The 25,295-nt window shown below is 38.2% G+C and overlaps 4 protein-coding genes across 6 annotated transcripts; 2 read left to right on the top strand and 2 right to left on the bottom strand.

Moving 5' to 3' along the window:
- Positions 1-4,552: 4,552 nt before the first annotated feature.
- LOC113073442 (tumor necrosis factor receptor superfamily member 14-like) lies at positions 4,553-8,456 on the top strand. 3 transcript variants are annotated; one of them, XM_026246334.1, is made up of 8 exons: positions 4,553-4,685; positions 4,921-5,006; positions 5,122-5,265; positions 5,812-5,937; positions 6,036-6,191; positions 6,286-6,370; positions 6,447-6,603; positions 8,057-8,456. In XM_026246334.1, the coding sequence occupies exons 2-7, from the start codon at positions 4,988-4,990 to the stop codon at positions 6,601-6,603; spliced, it is 687 nt and encodes a 228-aa protein (XP_026102119.1). In that variant the 5' UTR covers positions 4,553-4,685; positions 4,921-4,987; the 3' UTR covers positions 8,057-8,456. The 3 variants fall into 3 exon arrangements, with proteins under 3 accessions (XP_026102119.1, XP_026102117.1, XP_026102118.1); XM_026246332.1 differs by lacking the exon at positions 5,122-5,265 and having other exon boundaries at positions 4,607-4,685; positions 4,921-5,010; XM_026246333.1 differs by lacking the exon at positions 5,122-5,265 and having other exon boundaries at positions 4,607-4,685; positions 4,921-5,010; positions 6,447-6,606; positions 8,059-8,456.
- Positions 8,457-10,393: 1,937 nt separating this feature from the next.
- LOC113073438 (uncharacterized) lies at positions 10,394-15,259 on the bottom strand. The gene is made up of 4 exons (XM_026246317.1): positions 15,086-15,259; positions 12,694-14,368; positions 12,360-12,593; positions 10,394-11,732 (listed from the first exon to the last, which is right to left on the bottom strand). Exons 1-4 carry the CDS (start codon positions 15,094-15,096, stop codon positions 10,887-10,889), a joined length of 2,766 nt encoding a protein of 921 aa, XP_026102102.1. The 5' UTR covers positions 15,097-15,259; the 3' UTR covers positions 10,394-10,886.
- Positions 15,260-16,099: 840 nt separating this feature from the next.
- Positions 16,100-21,456, bottom strand: LOC113073437 (DNA-(apurinic or apyrimidinic site) lyase 2). The gene is made up of 6 exons (XM_026246315.1): positions 21,240-21,456; positions 21,049-21,132; positions 20,718-20,898; positions 20,498-20,641; positions 20,353-20,422; positions 16,100-17,250 (listed from the first exon to the last, which is right to left on the bottom strand). The coding sequence occupies exons 1-6, from the start codon at positions 21,352-21,354 to the stop codon at positions 16,153-16,155; spliced, it is 1,692 nt and encodes a 563-aa protein (XP_026102100.1). The 5' UTR covers positions 21,355-21,456; the 3' UTR covers positions 16,100-16,152.
- A 775-nt stretch (positions 21,457-22,231) lies between these two features.
- On the top strand, positions 22,232-24,788 carry LOC113073435 (ras association domain-containing protein 8-like). The gene is made up of 3 exons (XM_026246313.1): positions 22,232-22,351; positions 22,667-22,770; positions 23,349-24,788. Exons 2-3 carry the CDS (start codon positions 22,668-22,670, stop codon positions 24,656-24,658), a joined length of 1,413 nt encoding a protein of 470 aa, XP_026102098.1. The 5' UTR covers positions 22,232-22,351; position 22,667; the 3' UTR covers positions 24,659-24,788.
- The last annotated feature ends 507 nt before the right edge of the window (positions 24,789-25,295 follow it).

The following is a 25,295-nucleotide window of genomic DNA, read 5'->3' as shown; positions in this document are numbered from 1 at the left end:
CGGAACGCCTTATCATAACGCGTTCATGTCTCGAGACTCTGGCGCCTTGGTTCGGCACGACCATATTCGAGCAGGGTGCTGCTATGGGCAGAGTGGTCAGACGTGTAGTGGTCACTACGGATGCTTCACTATCAGGCTGGGGAGCCCTATGCGATGGCAGACCAGCATTCGGTACGTGGACAGGGGACCAGACGCGCTGGCATATAAACTGCTTGGAGATGGAAGCGGTTCATCTAGCGCTGCAGAGTTTCCTTCCGTTTGTGAAACACCGTCATGTTCTCATCAGAACGGACAACACGGCGGTGGTGGCATACATCAATCGCCAGGGAGGTTTGCGTTCGCGATCCCTGCAGGGATTAGCGAGACAGCTGCTGTTATGGACGGACAGGGTACTTCTGTCGATTCGAGCAGTGCACGTACCGGGCAGCTTGAATTGCGGCGCGGACATGCTGTCCAGGGACGGCATTGTACACGGAGAATGGAGGCTCCATCCGCAAACGATAAATATGATCTGGAATCTGTTTGGCAAAGCGGAGATCGACCTCTTTGCGTCGCAAGAGAACGCCCACTGCCCTCTGTACTTCTCGCTGACAGCATCCCCCCTGGGGGGAGACGCGCTGTCGAGCCGCTGGCCAAAGGGACGGAAGTATGGTTTTCCCCCAGTCAAGTTAATGCCGCTGGTGCTGCAGAAGATCAGGGAGGAGAGATGTGCGTTGATCCTGGTAGCACCCAAATGGCCCAACCAGCCGTGGTTCCCGGAACTGGTGAACATGTCGCGGCTTCCCCCGTGGCGGATCCCGCCGAGAAGGGACCTCTTATCCCAGGCGAGGGGCACCATATGGCACCCCAACCCAGAGCTTTGGGATCTGCATGTGTGGCAGATCAGCGTGGAGTATATCAGCGAGTGCTGCAGACAATAGCAGAGGCTAGAGCCCCTTCGACGAGGCGTTTATACACTCTGAAGTGGAAAGTATTTGCTAACTGGTGTGTTGACAAAAATGAGGACCCCAGGAGTTGCGATATCTCCATTATTCTGACCTTCCTACAGGAACGTCTGGATGCTGGCAGTACCCCATCTACAGTGAAAGTCTACGTGGCCGCTATCGCCGTTTTTCGTGACTTGCTAGACGGCCATTCAGTGGGGAGGCACCCCCTGATAACGAGCTTTCTTCGGGGAGCTAGGCGGCTTAATCCACCCCGCCTTCGTCAGATGCCGGTCTGGGACCTGTCATTAGTGCTTAGTGCGCTGTCCAACCCACCTTTTGAACCAGCCGAGTTAAGCGACCTTAAAGTGCTCTCATTTAAGACGGCGCTACTGCTCGCGCTAGCTTGCGGGAAACGAGTGGGAGACTTGCATGCCCTGTCAGTGAACAGCGCGTGTATGCAGTTTGGACCGGACGATTGTATGGTCAGACTTTTACCCAAACGCGGTTATTCGCCTAAAGTGCTCTCAACGCCGTTCAGAGCTCAGATAATTACAATTCAAGCATTTTGCCCCGAGGAGGACAGTAATTCAGTGTCTCAGAAGTGCGCTTTGTGCCCCGTGCGTGCCCTGCGTGCATATGTGAACAGAACTAGCCAGTTTCGAACTTCAGAGCAGCTTTTCGTCTGCTACGCGGGTGCCAAGAAGGGCAGCGCGCTGTCGAAGCAGAGGCTATCACACTGGATAGTGGAGGCTGTGCGACTAGCTTATGCTTCCCGGGGAACCGCCTGCCCAATCGGGGTGCACGCCCACTCCACAAGGAGTTTGGCGTCGTCATGGGGTTGGGCGAAAGGTATGTCTATTCAGGACATTTGTTTCGCAGCGGGCTGGTCGTCTCGCAACACGTTTGCGAGATTCTATAATCTGGACATTCCCTCGTTCGCATCACATGTGCTGTCAGTGCAGGAGGAGGGAGTTGAGCAGTCTTTGGACTAAGCTATGGGCACGCCCTACCTAGCGCGTGCACTAGCCGTGGTTCTTTCTACCAGGTCAGCGTCAGTTATTGTTGTAATAGCTGCGGTTGAGGTATTCATTCACTATCTAATGTGGTCCCTTTATTATGCCCGCATTATAAGCCGGCAGTGTATTCCCAAGCACCAACATATTGCTGCATTTTCCCCATATCACACCAGTGTTGCTTATCTGGGTGCACTGGATTACGATGGTGTAAGAGCTGATTTGGCTCTGTGCCAAGAGGTGTTTCAACCAGGTCCGGTACCCGACCTAGAGCTAACGCGCTGTAAGAGCTAGTGCTTATGCTCTTCTGTGGCTCGATGCGAGCTGGGCCGGACAGTATTTCCCACACGGCGGGGGTTTTATTGTTCCCCATACGTAATGTCGAGAGACCGACTCGATAAGGGAACGTCCCCGGTTACTCACGTAACCTTAGTTCCCTGAGAGGAGGGAACGAGACATTACGTAACCTGCCGTGTGGAAAAACCTTCCAGCCTCATTACTCTCGTTCAGTGGAAGATTCTGAGGGTTTTGGCGCCCACCGTCACCTATATTGATGGCTGTCAGCCAATCAGGTGAGGGCGAGGGCGCCATTGGCTATTTGCAAGCAAAAGAGTTATTCAATCAGACTTCATAATTTCGAGGAAATGGATTTCCCCATACGTAATGTCTCGTTCCCTCCTCTCAGGGAACTAAGGTTACGTGAGTAACCGGGGACGTTATACTACATATAAGTCTCCTTGGAATTATAAGGTTCTGTCTGACATTTTTGTCAAAATTGAGTTATTCACATATTCTTATTCTGTGACTACTTATTTACATTATGTGATGGTTTTTTTGAAGTTGTGTACATTTTGGGACTTTTTATTGAAAAAACAAAAAGGTTCTATCTACAAAGAACTCTAACTTGGCTCTATAAGGTTCTATCTGCGTGAGCCAATCAGCACTTCGAATGCACAGAAGAGGACCAATCAGGATCAACTTTATATGTCGTGTCACCGGCTTTAGATCGCAGTGTGAGGATTATGGCACGAAACAAAGTTTTTAAGCAACCTAAAGATCTACAATTTTATTGACGATCTTGTCAAGGACCGCAGCTCGAATTCCAGGCAAGTTCACTCTTTATTTTTATTTTATTTTTTTAGGTCTTGCTTGTGAAGATTGTTTTCGTAGTTAAACACCACACTAGCCAGCAGCGCTAGCTTTATAGTTTCATATATTAAGAGGCAAGCACTAAGATATATAAAAAAAATAATAATAAAAAATAACCAAAAAAACTAACGAACCTATCCTACTCAAAATAGTGCGCTTACAGTAAGTTATGGTCGTTATGTGAACGTGAAAGATCGTTAAAGCAGTTTCCTCAGTATTAAAACGATTTAAGAATGATTGTAGACTGTGTAGCTACTCAATGGTCATGCCATGCTAAATATATATAATGTATTTAAATATTGTGTTTAAATATGTATTTTTTCACATGTATTTTTTCTCTCCAGGCAGGTGAAAAGGTAGATGCAGCAGGGCCTAGGGTCTTACCAGACAAACCAGTGGGGAGCCAGTGACTGCACCTAACAGTTTACAAATTAAAGAGCTGGGGGCTACTCAGAAAAGAAGAAACGGGAGAAGTGTCTCAGACAGAGAGCATTATAAGTTTGTTTTAAAAAATGAGTCACAGAGAGTATAATAGTTCTGTGTTTTAAAAAATGAGTCTGACATTTTTTTGTGATTTTATATATAGTCAGTGAATCATTTTTCAATGATTATTAAATTATTACTTTATGAATTAATTTGCTGAAACATGTCTGGTTATTTTTTTTATTTTTTTATTTTTTGCAGTTTTTTTGCAGTTTTTAAAGTCTTAAGATGTCAATATTAAGCCTTAAAGGTCAAATAGTCAACAATTTAATTGATTGGGTCTTAATTACAACAATAAACATTAGCATGTTATTTCAGCCATACTGATGTCTAGAGAGAAAGCCATTTTACCTGGCCCACTCTAGGTGGAATAAAGTCCTGCTCAGATGCATTACTGTAGTTTCTTTCTGTCTAAACAAAAGAAAGATTAAAGTAACAACTTCTGCAATAATGTGTTTAATTACCCACCAAATTGTTACTAAAAATTTACATCTGCATTGGACAAAATATTTAGACCTACCTTGCTTAATTTGAAATGTCCTAAATACATGGAAGTGCTAAAAATATAAAATAAATGTCATAGAAAGGATACAATTTTACTTTCTAACACATGTTGAGACATTGTTACAACATTAAGTTTATATTTAATGTTCAAATAATGTTTTGGCAGATAGAACCTTATAATTCTAAGTGAAAAGTGTTTTTTTTTTAGAATTAGAAGGTTCTATCTGCATTTGACCCATTCCAAAAATCCCCATTTACAAATTTGAGAGGATTCTATATTGTATATTTAGAATACATTTAGGGTCCCTGTTATTTTCATGTTTGAAAGAAACTTGTTCCCCATATAAATTTTCCTATATGTAATGCAAAAACTTTGAAGCTCAATATCTCAAAACTGCTCAGAACGCAGATAGAACCGTATAATTCCAAGGGGACGCATTGTCCAGATATATATATAAAATTGTTTTATTTTAAATTTTTCTTCTTTCTGGTGGTGGCGGTAATGAACCAAAAGTAATGTTTACCAATCGCCAACAAGAAGAAGAAGCAGAATTTCGCAAGACCCAACAAGCAGCGAACATGAGGGCGACTCTTTATTTTTACGCAGTAGGTAAGTTACTGACATGGTGTCGTGATCAAGAAAATCATATGATTATAAAGGAAAGTTCTGCAGCAGAAATCACGTCACCTGATTAAACATGCAACTATCGAAGAAATGGCGATTGTAGCAGTAACTAATCGTGTGATAGTGCTCTGTGACTGTCATTAAATAAACACTGAGCGGGAAAACGTTTGACCTATTAAGAGTTTACAGGTTCAGTGCTGTTTATTTTGTGTCTTTACAGTTTTTTATCCTTTTCTCTCAATCGGAAGTACTTGTGATCCAAGTGAATACAGAACTGCTTTGGGAGAATGTTGTCCAATGTGCAACGTAGGTAGGCTTATTCATGAACTTCATGCATGTAAATATGATAAGAGATAATAAAGAAAATATTTATTTTTTTCACCTTTTCTCCCACCTACACCATATCCCAATGGTGGGATAGGAAACAGAAATTATGAAATTGGGGCCACATCTGCTATTTTCAAGCAGAAGATTTATAAAAATCGCTGGATGTATCTGCTGCACACTGCTGCTGATGTCATTCACCACAAGAAGACAAAATGTATTTCTTTATGTAATAATGCAGGTTATTGAATAATACATATACCTGGAATTATTATCAAAATAGTATTTTAATAATAAATATTACAATACAAGGCTCTGTACAGCACTATATGAAAATCATTTGCAGTTTACCATCTTGCTCATAGCAACAGTGTGCATCTCTTTAGGTGTCTGTTTATTTAGAACAAACTATTGAAAATCCCTTATATTTTTTAGGAGACTATTGATTAATTAGTTTTATTTGTCGCCTTTCCAAATAGTTCTAAGAATTCAAAAAGTACAGCAAATCATCTTAGTTTTGTATGGTCATTGTCAGTGTGTTGTTTGTGTGGTTAGTGGTCAACAGGCTGCTTTGCTGTTTTTGCCGCTACAGGCAATCCCTGCACTCCAGAAGCATTCATGTATAACTCCTAACCCACCCTCAACTGTACAACAATGGAGAACTTATGAAATGACATGAATATCTATGAACATCAACATCATCACGGACTCATAATGTTTGAATTTTTCTAGAAGATCCTTGAATTGCTTGGTCACCTTAGAGCTGTGTGTTAATATTTGTTTGTAGGAACAGTAGTACACCGTGACTGTACTGGTTATATGAGTACCACATGCAAACCCTGCCCTCCAGGAACATTCATGAGTCAACCCAATGGTCTTCATCGGTGCTTCACATGCAAAAACTGTGCTAAAAGTATGTTTATATTTTTTTTGCGTGTTTCTTTTAGCTTCAGAATTTGTAATATTGCCTGATTGCCTATGTTAACGTGTTGCTAAATGTGCTTTTTTTAGGTCAAGGCCTTTACATCCAGAGTAAATGCACTACAATAAAAGACACTGTGTGTGATGTGCTTGATGGATATTACTGCATTGATTACTCAGATTCACAGTGCCGTCGAGCTCAAATACACAGAGTTTGCAGACCAGGACAAGAAACAAAAACACCAGGTAGTGTTTCTCAATTTAGCAGTCTGTAACATTTAAGTCTTCAAACATTTTAAGGTGTAACCCTGATATTTTTGGTCTATGTTTCTGCTTGCAGGGACGAAGGCATCAGATACAGAATGTGTGGACTGTGCTCATGGGTTTTATTCTCCATCAGGGCTGAACTGCACCAAATGGAGAGAGTAAGTGAAGTTTTAATTGGTACTATGTCTGATTTGAATTTCTGTTATTCATTCAGTATTGTCTTTTTTTTTTAAGCTGTGCAGCCAGAAATGAGATTCTGAAAGAATGTGGCAGTCCTGTGAAAGATGTCACATGTGAACAGAAGCCAAAGGAAAGAAATGGTCTTGTAGATTTAATTTTAACTACCTTAGAAGATTTCTACAGATTTCTCTTAGGTTCAGAAAGCCAATAAAAGGTAAGTAGACACATCTTTTTTTTGTAAACTTAATTTGTGGCCGATTCCAAACCTTTTTCTTTTCTTTTTTTGTAGCAGAAGCCTTTTGTCATTTAAAATATATCTATGAACTTCTAAAAAAAAAATTGTGACCTTATAACCCTGTGTGGTTAATTTAATTGACCTGATTTGAAAAAGTACATTGTACACATTGTTTTTCATTGTAAACAAAGTACAAAGGGGTCATATGATGCTTTTTTTAAACATCGTTATTTTGTTTATTTGTTGTAACATAATATGTTGACATTTTAATGTTAAAAAAAACACATTATTTTTCAAATACTGTACATTATTTTAGGTCCTCTATGCCCTGCCTCTCTCAAACGCATAGTTTTCTACAAAGTCCCTCCTTTTGACAAGAGCAGTCTGACCCAGTGCATTGTGATTGGTAGATCACCGCAAGCACTCGTCGGAAATGTAACGCCCCTTTCCATAACCGTTTGCTTCATCTTTCAAAATAAATGTAAAGACAGTTAAAATGTCCTTAGTTTTACCATCAGTTCAAGCACAAAAGGGGAACAGAGTCCTGTGACAGACACAGTGATGAAGCTTATGTGTTTGCAGTACACAAACCACGGACGGTTTAGACAGCTTGGTTATTGACTCCACTGTGTGGCCCTCTCTCTCTCTCAAACAATCACACACACACACGCTCTTGCACGCACATACACACAGTGCACAAAACTCCATATTCCACATTCAATAGAAAATACTTAAACTAATAACAAAACATACATACAGTAGCTGATTCAGAAGTGCCAGATTGTCGTAGCAAAGTCAGAATAACCTCCTCTCATATGTTCACAGACGGTCATCTATAAAATGTGTTGCTGTTGTATTGTAAGTAAGGATTACTAAATGCATCTACTTTCCATAGTCCAAATATAGTGCTTTTGCTTTCACCTAGAACCACACAGCACCTCCCTGACATGACTGATTCAACACTAAGGGGGTGTTGCTGTTACTGAAACCACAGCTTCTTCCTTTGTGTGAACATTTTGGCAGCATTATGCAAATGTTTCCAAATAGTGATGTAGACATGTGGGGGCGTGTTTGAATGAGCTGTTTTGGGGCGCGTGGCAGAGTCTTAACTTTGATAAAGAGATATTTTGAGAAAGAGGTACAAATATCTGTTTGGATTTGAGAACTTTAGTCCTCACAACTTTAAAGATCTTCTTCATGCACCAAGCGCTTTTGAAATCGCATCATATGACCCCTTTAAAAGGTAGCATCATTTTGTGTAGCCACATTCTGAAATGCTGATATACATGCAATAGTTTGTTGAGACTACCATGCCATTAATTCATTTCAGTTTTAGATTTCTTTGAGTTATTTTCTGGATTGATCTATATGAAAGAATTCTGATGAGAGGTCTATACCACTAATCTATATGAATGCCTGGATTATTCACAGGATTCTAAACAGCTAGCCAGCGCTGAAACCACGGAGGTGTTGAAGTTGTCATATTGCTGTTCTCCACCAAAAGAGGACGCCAAGCCTTTTGACTGACAGCTAAACTTGATCATTACTTTGGCTGTTGTCTGTAATAACCAGCACAGTATTGCTGATGAGTGTCTATTGCACACCCGACACGATATGTTATAATGCATGTAATATTAGTCAAGAAAATATTAAAGAGCACATATATCAGATCATTAGCAAAAACTGATATGAGTGTTCAATAACTATTACAATGCAAGCTTTTACAATATTGCACACTATATTGCATACAAATAATTGTTTACAATGCATCTTGTTTGGAGAGACCGTATAAACACTTGGAAATAAAGCTTAATTACTTTAAGACCATATGCAATCATCTTTATTTCTATGAATAAGTTATAAAGAGTGTATTTTATTTCACAACATTTTATCCATTTGTTATTGGACATACTCATTTAACATTGTTGGCTGCGACTACCACAGTTATACAGTGGCATTACTTTCAGAAACTATTGCTTTTGCATGTATGCTTCATAAACATAAATAACAAGTGTGCCTTTAGAAAAACCTCAAACGATCACTCTAAATAAAACCACCTTCTATTGTATGTTTGCCTGACCACCAAAACAGTTCCCCCAATCTGGTCACTTGAAATGCAAAATGAACGGATGTTAAATAAATTGTGAAACAGAAGACATTTCATTTAATTGTACTAAGATTGACAAGATTGGAAACAGATTCTGAAATCCTTGTTCATCAACAGGTGTTTCAGTAACTTTTTGGTGATGAAACGTGGTCCACAACATCCTTTCAGTTTACTTTTTTTTCTCCCCCTTTGCGTGTCTGGGCTTGAGCATTTAAATTATCAGCGGAAGGAAAATGATATAAGGAAGTGAGTCATACCTGAAAGTCATCGCGTAAACTGCGAGTGTGCAGTATTGTGGAAGTGATTGTTTGGAGAACCTTGCGAAGTAGAGACGGCTGCTTGTTCAAACGTTTGCTTTTTATGCGAGTGGTGTCTGGTGCGTTGTGAAGTTTCCAAATCACTTTTAAACGGGGTACCGCCAGATCGTCTGCACTTAAACTCGTTCTGAAGACAATATGGGCTGCTCATCCACCTGTCCAGGTGTCTGAAATCCCGCTACACTCTCCAGGTTTCGTCATGACTGTGACGCAATTTCTTACGTGGACCTCAAACCGAAACTTACTTTGACATTTTTTCCCCCATCTACCGATTTTTTTCATTTTCTTATTGCTCAAACTAGTTTTTATTTATTGTTTTCTCATGCCATGGTAATTGTGGTATTAATCTTCCCTTTTGTAAAGTATTATTGACTGCCTATGTGATTTCATGTTTTATTTTGCCATCCTGGTTTAATAAAAAATTAGTCATGGTTTAAACCTGACTGGCACCTGAACATTTTCCTTCATAGTTTATTTATGCTATAGGGCAGCCACCACAGTTACAGTCAGAGCTGGGTAGATTACTTATGAATTGTAATCAGTTACTGATTAAAGATTACATGACAAAATTTGTAGTCAGTAATATAATCTCTTAGATTACACATTACCTCGCTGTTAGTGTTTGCTAGTAACACTGAATAAAACTTATAATTACTTAGAATTAAGTAAATTTAGAAAACAGCTACACTACAAAAACCAATATTGAAACATGAAATTCACAGCAATATCACTGGCAGGTTAAATATTGAATCTAATGAAACACTAGAAGTGCATATGAATGTATCAATAAAAAAAAAAAAAAAAAAAAAAAGCTACATTGCAAACACAAATTTTGAAACAGACAAAAAAAAGAAATTTAGGAGAATAAATTAATTGTGAACAACTATTGTCTAAATAAAATGTAATCATGTAATCCATAAAAAATTACCTAGTCTGATTACGAGTATTTTCAAAAGTAGTTTACTCTAATTACAAGTACTTGGGTTTTGGAATCTGATCACGTAATCCAGATTACATGTAATCCTTTAATATCCAGCTCTGGTTCCAGTTGATTTTAATTTAAAAGCACCATTACTTATAACACAACAGGACCTTTGTTTCATCACAAATTGTGCTGTTATAACTACGAATAAAAGGTTAATGGCAAATCCAGTGTCTGACATACATTTTCAAATCATCTGCACCAAGAATCTGGCAACACTCCAGTATGTTTTTGTTACAAGCAGCATGACAACTGAACAAGAGGTTAAGAATTTAAAAAGTAAACAACTACAATTCTGAACGAAACAATTCTAAGAAATCTGAACCATGAAAACTCATAAAATTGAAGTTTAGCAAGATAACAAGCAACATTTTCATTAAGTTTAATAGGCATGTATGACTATAAAAATGTAGCAATTCAACCAGTATGTTAAAATTATTTACAGTGTTCTTGAGTTCAAAATGTACCTCAAAATGCAAACAAGGTTCCCAAAACTACATTGAATTATTAATTACATTTTTTTATATATTTTTTTTTATGAAATGAGGCTGTTACACCACAAATTGAACTACAGAAAACAAAGTCCTGATAAAGGCACATAAATTATACAAAGGTATAAAAAATGATAAAATGCTTAAACGTACTAAAAACAACTATAAATAAGACAAACACCACAAAATGCTTAGGAAGCCAAAGACCGAATAAAAAATATGACACTGAGATCTGGTAAACTTTAAAAAGGTAAAACAGTTAGTAAATAAACATTGTGTACGAACTGTGTACATTTGTTCTTGGAAATTTCTTGGTGGTTCTCCCAGTCATATTCAGTCTATCATGCAGCATACAGACATGACTAAATGTTCATACTCTGCATCCGCTCCAGCGCAGCCTCCTTCGCCTTCAGGAGATCCTTCAAACGTTCGATTCTCTCACGCCGTTTTATCTCCTCAGCATCCAGCGTCTCCAATGTGTACAGTGACTGTGTTGGAAATGTGTCTGTTTGGGGACCATGCTGTTTATTGGAGAATGAGATGCTGGGGTTGTCTGATGCTGCACCTGATGTAATATTCACTGAACTATTAGGTGAGATGTCATGTGATGTTTCACTAGTACAGCCTTCTAATGGAGTTTTGTTTTCAAGTGGATTTTTTGATGGGGTTTTCCCTGCTTTCTTAACAGGATCTTGATTTTTTAATTGGCAATTCTGAAGTTGGCGACTCTCTTCTGGGGTTATACTTGAGCATTTTTCTCTTGTCCCTTTGTGTGACTCATCAGCAGTACATGGATTCGCTCGTTCTTGTGAATGGAGGGATGAAGTGGCTTCTGCAGCCCCCAAAACAGTCCCGCAAGGACAGGCCGTGCACACCTTAACTTTTTTAGAGCGTGGTGAGGTCTTCCTCTGAGAGGAAGGGGATAGGGTATGACTAGAAGTCTGTTTTGCATTTTGTTCAGTTAAAGGAGTAAAACAGCACGTGTTGCCAGTACAATCTGCTGGCATTTCAGATTGCATAAGAACTTTATCAACTGTAGATTCTGTTGGTGAACAAACCTCTTCTTGACGAGCTAGACTGCTTTCAGTGGGAACAACTGAACATTTAGAAGCAGGTGAAATGTTTGGATTATCTTGACTCCCATCCTGCTCCAGCTTTTTTCTTTTGACTGCAACGCCTTCATCCTCCTCCATTTTTGTGTAGGGAACCTAGCAATTGAACAAAGTGTCATGAAATGAATCAATGCTGTTACTCCTACAGTCGTAACTCCTCCAAAACAAGTGAAAAAAAAATGGTTGACGTGATAATTTTTATTTTATTTAAAAAAAAAAATTTAAATAGCTTGTCCCATCAATTAAGTTATAATTTTCAGCTAGGAAAGAGAGAAGCATGTTAGCATACAAAAAAGCTAAAGCTATTTAGGTCATTAAATATTTACAATATAAATAGTACTAAAATAGTTCAAATATATATATATATATATATATATATATATATATATATATATATATATATATAGTATTATAACATGGATTACAATTTTTAATTAGCGTTTTTTCTTCTTTTTTTTACATTTCAAACATTTTATTTTTAAATTATTTTTTTGTAGTTGTGTCTGTCCAGCTTTATTTATAATTTAGGTTCAATATTTTGAACTAATATTTATATTTGCATTCAATACAGCTTTATTTTAATTTAAAAAAAAAAAGTTTAAGTTAAACATAACAGTGATTTGGAAATGTATTAAAATAGCATCTGATAAACACTGATGTAGGAAATGTGTACATCCACGGTACGTTACAACACAATTTGGATACATTAATAATGTAACTTGCCTGCATCATTTGCTGTATTTTTGACTGCAACTTTGACTCCTGGATCACTTTACGAAGGCCATCTAATGTGCGTTTGTTTATGATAAGTTTCTCTGTCAGACGATCTGGCTTCACGGTCGGCTTTGGTCTTTGCAAGCAAATTTGTACATAAGAGGTGATGCCAAATTCTTTTCTTAGCTCATTGTCAGTCTTGGGTTGACTCAGTTGTTGATCAGAGGCTGGATTTTCATAGGCCTGCGACAGAAGAGAGAAGACTGCATTAAATGTCAGCCTATTGAAAGATGTTATTTCTAACTTATTACTAAAAATATGATGTTTAAATTTGGTATATTACTTTTTCAGTATCATAAGTGGCTTGAACACAGGCATTCTGGGGTGCTTCCAAAACACTGGCAGTTTCAGCGAGAGCTGCATCATCTTGACATCTCGTCTCAGGTGGACTCTGGACCCTCTCCAAGTCTTTATCTGCCTCCATATTCACGTTTTCAGAAAGACGGGTCAAGTTGCTTTCATCTCTTTCATTTCCCTCGATCTGCTCATCCATTTTATCACTCATTTTGGCCGAAGGATTATTTGGACCACCATCTTTTTCAATTTCTGCATGTGCCGGTTTTTCCCCTTCGTTCTGTGAGACAGGTTTTGTGTTCGTCTGTGCGTGTTGAACATCCTCCGATTTGTTCTGAGAGGCAGCTTTCTCCCCTTTCTTACCAGCACGTGTCTCAGACTTGGGTGGAATGTATGACACAAATATTACATTAGAGTCTTCATCGCTCTCATCCACCTCAGTTTGACTCGGGGTAGGCAAATTTCCCTGGGCACCTCCCAGACGCGTGGACGTTTCCTCATCATCATCACAGAGATCAATAATTTCACTTACATTTCTTTTTGGGTCTTGGTTAGAAGAGTTTGTCCCCAGAGCGGAGCTGGCAGGCAGGGCAGGAGAGATGCTGACAACCCCTCTTTTCCCACCTTCGCTGATCATCACATCCTTGGCGATCTCTGAATTTTTCTTGGCCACAAAGTAGACTTTCCCATTACACATGACCAGGGCATGGTCTTTGCCTGGGGTGATCTTTTCTTGGCTGGTCTGAGGTGGTGTGGGTTTGCTTGGCACAATTTCATTTGCCGTCCCAACTGAGTTGACATGCTTGACTGCTTTTATGTTGTCAGTGCTGACATTCGGTGTCATTACAGGTACAAGGCAAGGAGCGCATGCACCTGTTCCCTCCTGGACGACCCATTTTAAAGGAGGGTTCACTTCATTTGTTTTAGGAACGCAAACAGGTGTTTGCAAATTTGTAGGGGGATTCTGTAACAAGGTCTTCTGTATTTGACTTGGCTTTGTAACCGAAACGACTTGCTGGTCAGGATTTAGCTTAACAGAGTTCACAGGGGAAACAAGCACAACCGTTGGTGGACCCTTTTGGAGGTTACCGGTGTTACTACTCACAGAGTTCATTATCCTGCATTTGATGGATTGTGGGAGCGCAGTGGCTGGCAGAGTCCTAACTTTCGCATTTGGAGGGATCTGCAGGAAATGACCGTTTGGGAGAACAGGTGATTTAACGGTAACAGGCAGCGCTTGGACTGCCACCATGCCCTGTCCATTGGGCTGAGGAGGTAACTGGACTGAATACTGGGAAAGTGATTGTGTTGAAAGTGTTGCATGCACAGGCTTTGGATTGTAAATAATGGGGTCATTAGTTCCACCATGTTGAGTTTTGACAGCGTTAGACACAGTTCTGACCTGCGGAAGGGATTTTAGGACATACCGTCCATCTGATAAGGGCTGAAGGGAGGGAAGCCGGATCGGTGTTTGATTTGAAGCAGCAGCAGATGGATTAACTGGTTTTGCATAGGCTTTCAGTTGTACATCAAGACTGTCTCTTTCAGTACTAAATTGTGTTTGATAAAACTGTCCATTTACTTTCTGGACAGGAATTAACTTCATGACGTTTTTCCCATCGGGTCCCACTGCAGGCATTGCTTGGTAATAGACTCCCGTTCCACTAAAAGATGAAGACAATTTGTTTTACACACACACACAGTTAAACAGTTACCTAAAAATTCAATTTCAACTTTGATAATGATAAGAAATGTTTCTTGAGCACCAGATTATCATATTAGAATGATTCTGAATGATCATGCAACACTGAAGACTGGAGTAACTGCTGGGAATGATTTACAATAAAATATGAAACCGTTATTTTTATATTGGATGAATACAGTATTACTGTTTCTACTGTATTATTATTATCATCAAATAAATACAGGATTGTAGATCATAATACTTATTCCAAAAACATTTTTAAAAATCTTACAGATCTCAAATTTGTGAATAATTTACGCTTATGGTTTATATTATTTAAAAAATGTTTACCTGTAGAATTCTCTATGTTGACCATATGAATGCATGATTTCAATTAATGATAATAATAAAAAGATGAAGATTAAATGGAAGAAACACGACGTACTTCGTCAACTGTAACACTGTAGACATTAAACATCTTCTGGATATTTATCACATCAATTACGTGCATCTTTGAATAAGGACAATCGAGTTTTTATTGATTTATTTTTCCAATGTGTTCAGTTTTGCACGTTTTCTGAGGTAACAAACGCTCGCGACAAGAAGTCACCAAAATATTCGCCATTTTGGACAAGCTTGCACGATCGAACACGAACACACACGGTTGTTAAAACGAAGACTCAGTTGATAAACTTACCTCTCCATCATGAATATCTGTAGGCATTACACCTCAAGAAATACCTTTTGTCTATGTTTTGGTCAGCGCATCGTTAAATTTAAGTCACTTGAATGCATCTCCCTTCACAGGATGTAATACTCAAACCGGAAATACGTTTATCAAAATAAAAGACAACCTGGGCCCTCTGAACCGTAAAAGGAAGGAAGAAAAAAAGAAGGAAAGCTCAAGGAGAAACGAATGCAAAAGACAAAAGAGAGAAAGGAGAAAAAATGTAATGAGAAAAAGGGAGAGAACTAAACGAGGCAGAGCAAAAGGGCTGAATAATGAATGAATAAATTAAGTAATGAAACGGAAAATAAAGATTTAAAGAAATTAAAGAAAAGGGCAAACTGAAATAGAACTAAAGAGATAAGCATAAGTGAAAAGAGCAAATAGGAGAAAGACAAAACAATAAAGAACACTAAATACATTTTGGGGAAAAATGAACAAAGGCAAAAGCAAAAAATATAAATATATGAATAAATGACTAATGCAAGATATTGTAAGACACAATATTATTTCTCAAATGTTTTACACTTAAACCACTTATACTTACCAGAACAACAAAACCTTCATATTAAGAATTCCTGCTCGGCTGACTAATTTTAAACTCTGTATTGTGTCATTCAGTGTCAAAACCAAATGTTAGAAAATTCCCTGGCTAAAATATTTGATTTGTTTACTAAAGATTTTTTTTTTTTTTTTTTTACAGAGATTGGTATTTATATTAGCAAAATCTGCTGACTTTAATAAGCTTTATTGTATTTCATACCAATGGTGAGCGTTCAGAATTGGGTTTTTATTCACCCCCATGTGTTATCTGGTAAATTATCTTTAACGGTCAAAAACAAAAAAATGTGGGTAATTTTAAACCTTTAAAAAGGAATGTCTGAAAAACAAACAATGTTGAAGCTAGAAATGTATGATACTAAACCAAATTCATAAGAACATTATTTATTTATCCTTTAAAATTGTGTTACGTATAAAACAAAAATATACAATCAAAACATGAAATGTACTGTATACATACAGATGGCAGTGTGATCTTACTTCCCTTTATCTACCCAGGCAAAAAAATTACACCTGGCCTGAGGATTGGAGGCATGGCCTTGAGGACGAGCGCATACAAAAAACTGCCGGCCTAAATTAGGTCCTGCTTTTTTCACAGTCCGTAAGACACAGGGCTCATTGTGTGATTTACACAGTGGTGGTTGAGGAGGCCCATGCAAAACCGCTTTCCAAAAACCAGTGCATGGCCCCTTTTTACAGTCCTTTGACTTGACTATGGATGTCGATTCTGCTTCCACTTCATCCATATTTTCAGTCTCCATCTCGGTTACCAAAGAAAGATTGGTCTCAGTTTGCACATCGCTAGGGCAGCTTCTGACCTCACTCTCACTACCTGGGCTATCCTCAGAGGATTTTGTCTGTTTCGGGCTCAAGTTTACAATAGAAGAAATCGATGATGTTTGTTTAGGCTTAAAGAAAGCTAGAAGATTTCCTTTAGCATTGCCTTCAGTTTTCATCTGATTGCTTCTTTTGGCTTTGGATGCATTTGCATCTTTTTCTCTACATGAAGGTCTCTTCTTTGCAAAACTGTTTCCCTGTCCTACAGGATTCAGGTTTTCCCGGATTTCCCCAGAATCCTGTGATCCAGGTAGACTCTCTTCAGAGACTTTAGAAAACCTCTCTTTCTCTGAAACTTTGACAAAGAAGCGTGAGAGTTTCTGCTGTCTGCCAATGAACTCTGGCATGTGACGTGTGCACAATGGTGGGCACTTGGGACTAGACCGGAGAGTACAGCTGAGCTGTGCCCATACAGGGCAATGATCGGATCCCTCAACCTCCGGCATAATGTCTGCGCCCATAAAGACAGATTTCACCAGACAGTGGTCAGAAAAGATGTAGTCAATCCGTGTACCATAGTTGGTCTGCCTGGCCCCCGTAAGCGTGGACCAGCACGTGAAGGCATTGGAGCGCTTTGGGTGGAAATGGCGGAAGGAGTCAACAAACTTGCCACCAGAGGCAGGAATCTGGGAGATGTCTGTGAGGTCATCTTCAGTATTTCCATTTTCGGTCTTTTCTGTCTTTCCAAACAGAAAATGATCCAGCCACTTCCTCCCTGGATTATCTTCAAAGTTATCCTAAATGACAGAAGAGTAATAAGAGCAGACTTGTGCTAGTATGTAACTTGTGCGATAAAACAATAAATTACTCTTCCGTGTAAATTTTTGTTTTGTCCAATCCAGTTGCAACAAGACATTTATTTGGTTACCTAGTTTCTATTTCTAGTGTTTAACATTGGGTGACTCCACCCATAATTAAATCTTATTGGTCCGTTGGAAATACTGTTCCACATATAATTATATAAAAAGGTATTTCAGTGTCAAATCAAACAAATTTCAGAAACTTCCTTGGCTCAAATTTTAGAATTTTTTTTTCTGAAGAAAAACATTTATAGTGATGAAAGCCAAAATATTATATATAATGGATGAATATTTTTTGTGTAATCCACTATTTTGTAGAGGGGGGTCAAAATGGCAAATTACAAGGGAACTTTGGAAATCTTTATTGCATATTGTGCCAATGGAGACCATTCAAAAATGGAGAAATTACACTTTTCACGTTTTTACTCCTAAATTTGCATGGCTGTAACTCAAGTATTAAAGAGCTTAATGTCCTTTTAGATATTGGGTCTTAACAAACTTTCCTTTTGGCATCTTCATTAAGGCTTATATTGTTCAGCCACAGGTATATGGGCATTTCAGTGAGGCTCGATTTACACATTGTTGAATATTTTACCTATTTTTTTAGGGGTTGAAAACCAGGTGTTGGTCACTTTGAATACAGCTAATACTTACTGTATTTAAATCAGAAAGTCTAAAGAATAAGTAATTTTGAAAATAGGACTGTTTATATAGGTCTATTAATAGACTAATAGGTCTTGTTTGCTTCTATCAAAACAATTGTAATTGCTAAAGTCAACAGATTTTTACTAACAAACTTACTAAGCTTGGTGTACAAATAACATTATGATGCTGCCATCTTTCTGAAGTCAGATTTACCCCCTTGCAATTTCCCTCTAAAAAATAGTGGATTACTCTGTAAATATTCATCCATGACATTTAATATTTGGCCTTTCATCACTATATATGTCTGTTGTTCTATAGAAAAAAAAAAATTAGCAAAAAAATAAAAAATTCATAAAATGCTTTTGTTTAAGCTATCATACCACATTGTTTGTTGAGCAAACCACAGCAAAATCATTATTTTCTACATCTAATCAACATCTTTAAATCAATACTTTTAAATTTCCTCCAACTTTTTTTTTATTTGATTCTGATATAGAACCTCACTTTGATCTTCTGAGACGGACAATACACACACCCAGTGTATTAACATACAGACATCGGTTTCCAAATCTCATTGAGAGAATATGTTGGGAAACGTCTCTCTCACCTATGCATTAGTTCCTTTTCATTCGCTTCCTTCCCTTCCCTCAGCGCAGCCAGAATGGTCAATACAATAGTATAATATAATGTTCTACATCAGTGCAAGTATTATTTACAGTCATGTTTGGTATCCTTTGAACTGTCTCTATGCGTCTTGTACAATGGTCATGATCTTACAAGTAGACTAAAAGGTAATAGAGATCATGAGTTTAGAGATAAGTTAATTACTGTTGAGGGTGTGTCATTTCCCAGTGCATTTCAAGCAAATTACTATATGTGCCCAAATGGTGCTAACACATCTAGGCCCTAATCAAACCAAATTCTAATTGTTAGTTCTTGTCTCCATTTGGAGGATGTTTGTCTTGATCTGCAGTACTTAAGGAAATTTTGCAAGAGGATCAGGCGATTCTGTAGCCTGAAGAGTCCATAGCGTGGAGTGTGTCCATACTACGTATTTTCTAAAGTCAGCTATGCATCTTTTACTCATAGATTTATTTTTCAGAGTCTGGTGTCTTGTACTGATTATCTTTAAACTGACTATGTATTTGACATAATACATTTGATCTTAATAATAATAAATTGCTACATTTGAATCGATTCCATTTAATCTAAAATTATTAACTCTACTAGATTTTGTTGATTCCTTTTAACCACATTTCTGCATCAGATTAGTAACATTAAAATCCAGTTGAGATGGAGCACAGAGCACGCCAACTGGATTTTTAGAGATCCGGCTAACACTTTGTATTACTTTGTGTACTTAGACTGTAAGGGCTTGAAGGGAATTTACATTTAGGTCAACTGGATGTTGTTCGACCATCCTAAATAAGATGAGCCTAACCTATGTTTATTGTAATATTATTCATGCTAAGTGTACATGGGAAACCAAGCATGGCATGGCTATACCCAAGCCACTATCAGGGAAAGTAATGTTGGTCGGTTTATAAATATACTGTAGTAGTGGTTGTGACATCTGACTAGAGATAATGTTGGTTTATTCAAGTGTGTTCAGATCTATGGGGACTAAATAAAAGTAATTTTAGAACGAGCAAGCATAGGAGAGGCCATCTAAAATTTTAGACAGAGGTAATTGACTAATAAGTGAAAACCAAGACTGTCAAGTACGTGACCGTGAGGTACGCCAGCGGGCCAATCCGACATCTCTGAGCGACATGAAAATGCAAATGATTGAGTTCAATAAGATTAAAGAGCTAAACAGAATAATCAGACAGCTAGACAAATTATCCTATGAAGGACCAATAATAATTGGCATTCTAACCTGAATTTGAGTTCATAATAAAATGAAAAGACCGAACATGAAGGAAAACTTAATTTACCATTGGATACCTTTGCGTGGACCTCACAATTTTCAGAGCTTCTTGGGTTTGTAGTGCTTTCCCTTATTAAAGATGTTCATTACACTGAACCATTGAGCCCCTTTTATGTTTTGGTCTGATTTTCAAATGCTTTTTTACTTCAAATCACAATTTGTAACCTCTTGATTTATCTCATTGCTGGTTAGTTCAGTTAATGGGGTATAACTCTTAAGGATTTTAAGATTGAAAGATTAAAAAGTAAAAAAGAATGGGCAAAATACATTCGCAACTAGCATTACTAAGAAATTGGGCACTGTTGCACTGTATTAATCAGCGTCAATAAGTGTTTGTGACGGTGTTGCATTATACAGTCCATTTTTGCTTTTACTGCTTCTACTTTTATAAATTGTCACCCGTAGCCAACTGGAGTTAACAGAAATCTTGAAATTATGATGGAGGAACATGTTAAAGGACTTACCACATCATCTGGGTCACAGTGGTCTATGGGTCGGTGAGAAGTGTTAACATCTCCCAATACAATCACGTGACTAAAGAGTGTCAGAGGAATGGGTTAATCAAGCAAATAAACATCTTAGCTCTTATTTGTAAGATCTCTCTCTCACCTCCCTGAGCTCAAGATGGCTTCAGCTCTGCATTGGAGGAGATGGTAAAACTGGAGCTTGTATTGTTTTCTCTCAGGTTTGTCTGGATCAGCTCGTGGACAATAAACATTGATAACGGTCAGCTTCTGTGGTCCATCTTTGCCACTGAGAATAATAAAACAAATATGTGAAAACAACATTCACAACATGTTAGGCTTACCAGTAAATGTCCAAAACGTACATGAAGTGATGCTGAGTGATGACAGCCCTTCCTTCATTGTCCAGCGCCAGAAGCTCCTCACTAGACAACTCAACCTGGTCACCATAGCAACCAACAGCCTCTCCCTGATTGGCCAACAGACCTGTCAATCCTTCCTCAGCCAGGAATGGAGTAGCGGTATCCTTACAGTAGGTCGCTACACCTGGTCATGGAGAAAATCAGGTTGCTCATTGCAGACGGTGAATGAAAGGCTACATTTATTAAAAAAAAACATGAATCCGGTGTTAAGAACATTCCAGTTTATATATAAAGTCACTTCACTGTCGTTGAATGGTTCTGTAGGCTGCTTTACCCGAGTATCCACTTCGTCCTCGGCTAAAACTAAAGTATGAATTGTAGCCATCAACAATTGCTGTCTTCTCATCCAACAGGTCACCTGAAAAAAAAGTATGCTGATGAGTTATTCAATTGTTAAAAAAATAGGGCACATGTGTTTTATCTACCGATTCAAAGTCCCGCGTTTCTTTAAAACACATAACTTACGGGTAACTTTAGTCTCTTGGACGCAGATTATATCTGCATCGAATGAATCCAAAATTTTCTTGATGCCATTTTTAAACGTTCGTATGCCGTTTATATTCCAAGTTACAATCTTCATGATTATCTGTCACACAACGTCGGACGATTCAAGCTGAATGCATGTGTGAAGTAACTTTTCTGACCTTTCTTTTTGTCCGTCTCAAAGGTTTTCAAATTAAAAGTCTTCACGCCTGCTTTTATACAAAATACTATTGGTCTAAATGTTATTAGACTACTATGGCCCTGTAACCAGTATGTAATTTCCATTATGCATTGTAGTATCTTGTATAATTCATTTTAAAGATTAAAGTGTTTTTGTTGTTGTTGTTGTTGTTGTTGTACAGAACCACTTTAAAAAGAAACAAATACAGAAGCCACAAGTACATTTGAGAACCACAATACATTCCTGTAGAAATGTTTAAATACAAACATTTTTATTAGAGTTATAACTCATCCCCATTCTGTCTAATCTATGATGTTTCTGAAATTTTGGATAAATTAAAATACATTTAAAATGGATAAAATATGTATATGTAGATTCCTTAAAATGTTCATCAAAATACCATTTCATATTACAAAATAAAATTAGTTAAATGTTTTGTTTTTTTATCTACTGATTTACTGATATATTGAGTAGCTCATATAGTATATTCATTATTTAACTGCCTGTGCTCATATTTTCTTAAACATTTGACTGCAAGGGAATTTTTTTTTTTTTTTTAAGATATAGAATAGATTGCAAGAAAATATACAGTATGTTTAGTAACTGAAGCCCTGTTTTTGCCCCAGTATGAGTCAAATGTTAACATGTTTACTCGAATTCAAAATAATTAGCATCCAAAAAAAAAAACAAATGTCTAGGGACTGCAGACAAACACACATACCAACATCTACAACCGAAGACTGTTATCCGTCTTGATCTGAATGTTTACTGAAGGGAAGGGTTTGTACTTGTTCAGCTAAGTCAAGGATGACAAGAAGACCTTTCCATGTACACCAGGACAACATATACCGAACTGCCTCTTATATTAGTGCAAGGATTTTACTACGCATCAATTTTCTGAACATCAAGACAGGTACAGTACATCAGAATCTAATTTTATGAACTCAACCATCTATACAACCTCATATGATTATATATAATTTATTTATTCTGTTTATATTCAAAATGCTATATTACAACATTGGCTTGCTGAATGGTTATATTAGTTTTTTTCTACATAAACCAGTGATCAGTAGTTCGTTACTGAGTGAATACAACTTGGGAGTGAATATTTATTATGGAGTGAACAAGTCCTTTTATTGCATTGACTTTTTTTTTGAGAATGTGATATTTTAGGCTTACAGAAAGGTCTAGACAAAGAAACACACATGATTTATTTTTCTTTTAGAATGGAAGTAAAGGTGTATGTCGAAGGGGTCCAACGCATAGTTTGTGGAGTCACTGACAGAACAACATGTCAGGAGGTGGTTATCGCTTTGGCACGGGCACTTGGTAAGTTAATGTCTTATTATTTAATGAAACAACTGTCAAAAACATGTACATGAAGAAATCATACAACTTGTCTGCAAGCATTTGCTGAAACCACTGAATATTCATAAGGTCAAATGCTCTTAAAGGGACAGTTCACCCAAAAAATAAAAATAAAATGGTCTCAAACCTGTCCAACTTTTATTTATTCTGTGGAACATATCAGAAGATATTTTAATCCAAACCATTAAAGTCCAAGTTGTTTTGGACAACAGTGCTTCCATTATATGGACAAAAACAGTTCCACAGAGGACAATTTTGGAATGAAAGAAGGGTAAAATAGTTACAGTTAATGTTTAGATTAAAAATTTATGTTCTGACTATCCTAAAACAGCCAAATCAATATTAATATTGATTTAATTAAATAAGTATCTTATTCTAGATTATACTATTCTGCACAATGTTTGAAAGTTTGTATTGCTAGCTCTACTTGTGTTATATTTCCTCTTCAAGATGAATTGATTCATCATCTGTAAGCTGCTTTGGATAAAAGCATCTGTATTTGTCCCAAAAATATCACTTTTAATATTGTTCTCTCTTAGGTCGCACTGGCCGATACACTCTGAGAGAAAAATTCAAAGAATTTGAACGTAATGTGACTCCGGATGAACGTCTCTTGGAGTCCTTGGAAAAATATGGTGAGCAAGCTAAGGAGGTGCAGCTCACTTTGAAGCATATCGGTCCATCCCTTGAGGAAGAAACAAACCAGCCCAAAGCCCAAATGAGGCGAGTGGAGGGAACAGGGAGAGCGCGAAGAGGCAGTGGGGCAATCGCCCTACACCGCCAGAGCCTCCCACCACTGTCATGCCTCTGCCTCCACTCCGAGCCACCACCCGAGGAACCGAAGAGACCCAAGCGGAAGTCACTAACGCTAATGGAGGAAGCATGGGGTTGGTTGGAAAACTTGGGCAGAGGCGGGAAGCAGCAATCAGGACGAGATAAGGGGAAAGACAAGGAGCGCAAAAAAGGAAATGGGCACTCAGATAACACAACCAAAAGTTCCCTGGCCTCTGGGACGCCGGAGCCAAAAGACAAAAATAGAGTTGCACCACATAAGCCTTTGATCAGTTGTCTTGGGAACCATGGGAGATGCACTGATGAGAGTGCTGTATGTGAGAGACGAGAGGAAGAGGAACAGAAAGGTGCTGAGGAGGACCTAAAAACCTTAAATCCAGTGGTCCAAACAATCCATCTAGACACAGAGAGTGAGGAAATTGTAGAGTTAAGAAGACGAGTTGTCCAACAACAGGCCAGTCTGCAAGAACTAAAGCACAAAATTGAGTCAACAGATCAGTTAATCCTTGAGCTAGAGCAGCAGCAAGCTAGCAGCGAGCTTTTCGAGCTCCAGTCAGAAGAAGAGGAGCAGATCAAGTTCTGGCTCAATGAGCTCAAGGCAGAGGAAGTCTTTGAGAGAGACCTTCAGAAGCAATTCCTTCAGATAAAAGAGGAAGCTGCTGAGTGCAAAGCTAAGCTGGAAGAGTACAAACAGAAACTGCAAGTGATGGACTTGAAAAACTTCCAGCAGCAAAGAGGTCATGAAGACGTCACTGGAGAAAATATCCAAGCAGATAGGAATAAACCTGCCCAAACAAGTGTCAAAGAAATACAGATCTCCGCAGATGGATCATGTGGAGACGCTGGAACACAAAGGGTGGTTACAACTCTGGAGTCCAAATTCCCATATGTGCTTGTTTCAGCAAATCAAATATCAAATCCTCCACTAAGTGGACCAGACGAACTGAGGGAATGGTGGACGCGATGGTCTCAGAGCCAGAATCCAACATCAGTGACAAAACATAAGAGAGTTCACCGCTCTGAAATCACCATACAGTTGGGAAGCACTAGAGTTTAAGCACTCTGAAACATCTTAACTCCGGTTTTGTTTAGGATTCATGGATACCTCATTTAAAAGAGCAAAGGCACAATGTTTAAAGGTTCTGTACAGTGTGTTGCTTATAAAAAAATAAACATAATACACCTTTGATTCTCATAAAATGTTTATTTCAATTGTTTCATTCAAGACCATTAACAAAAGTATATAGAACCTTAAGGTTCAACACAAACCCAGGGTGCTCCAGAGAATATTCATGACAATTGTAGCTCCATTTGTCAGAAGAATCACTGCAAATAGCCTCGATCCATGTAATCAAATTTCTTTGCACGTTTTTAAATTTTGCTCATTACACTTCCCCCATTTCTCATGTCCTGCATAAATTGGTTTTATTCAGGTTTTCAAAAGGTCCACCCAAGTAAAAGCACACATTACATAGAGTATATTTCAACCCACAGGTATGGGGGAGGGGGGGGGGTTGGGGTGGTGCACACCTGTACTCTCTACTTGTGTGTTGTGGGGGGGGGGGCACCTAAACAATTGCTCTTATATTTTGGTGGCTGTTTGAGGAGATTTTTTTTTTTTTTTTTAGGTTTTGTTTTTAGGCACCTTTTTATTTATTCATTAGCAGACATTAAGTAGAACGCAAGAAAAAAAA

The sequence above is a fragment of the Carassius auratus genome, unplaced genomic scaffold, assembly GCF_003368295.1.
Source record: "Carassius auratus strain Wakin unplaced genomic scaffold, ASM336829v1 scaf_tig00012155, whole genome shotgun sequence".
NCBI classification, from domain to species: Eukaryota; Metazoa; Chordata; class Actinopteri; order Cypriniformes; family Cyprinidae; genus Carassius; species Carassius auratus.
This window is presented reverse-complemented; position numbering and strand designations above follow the sequence as displayed.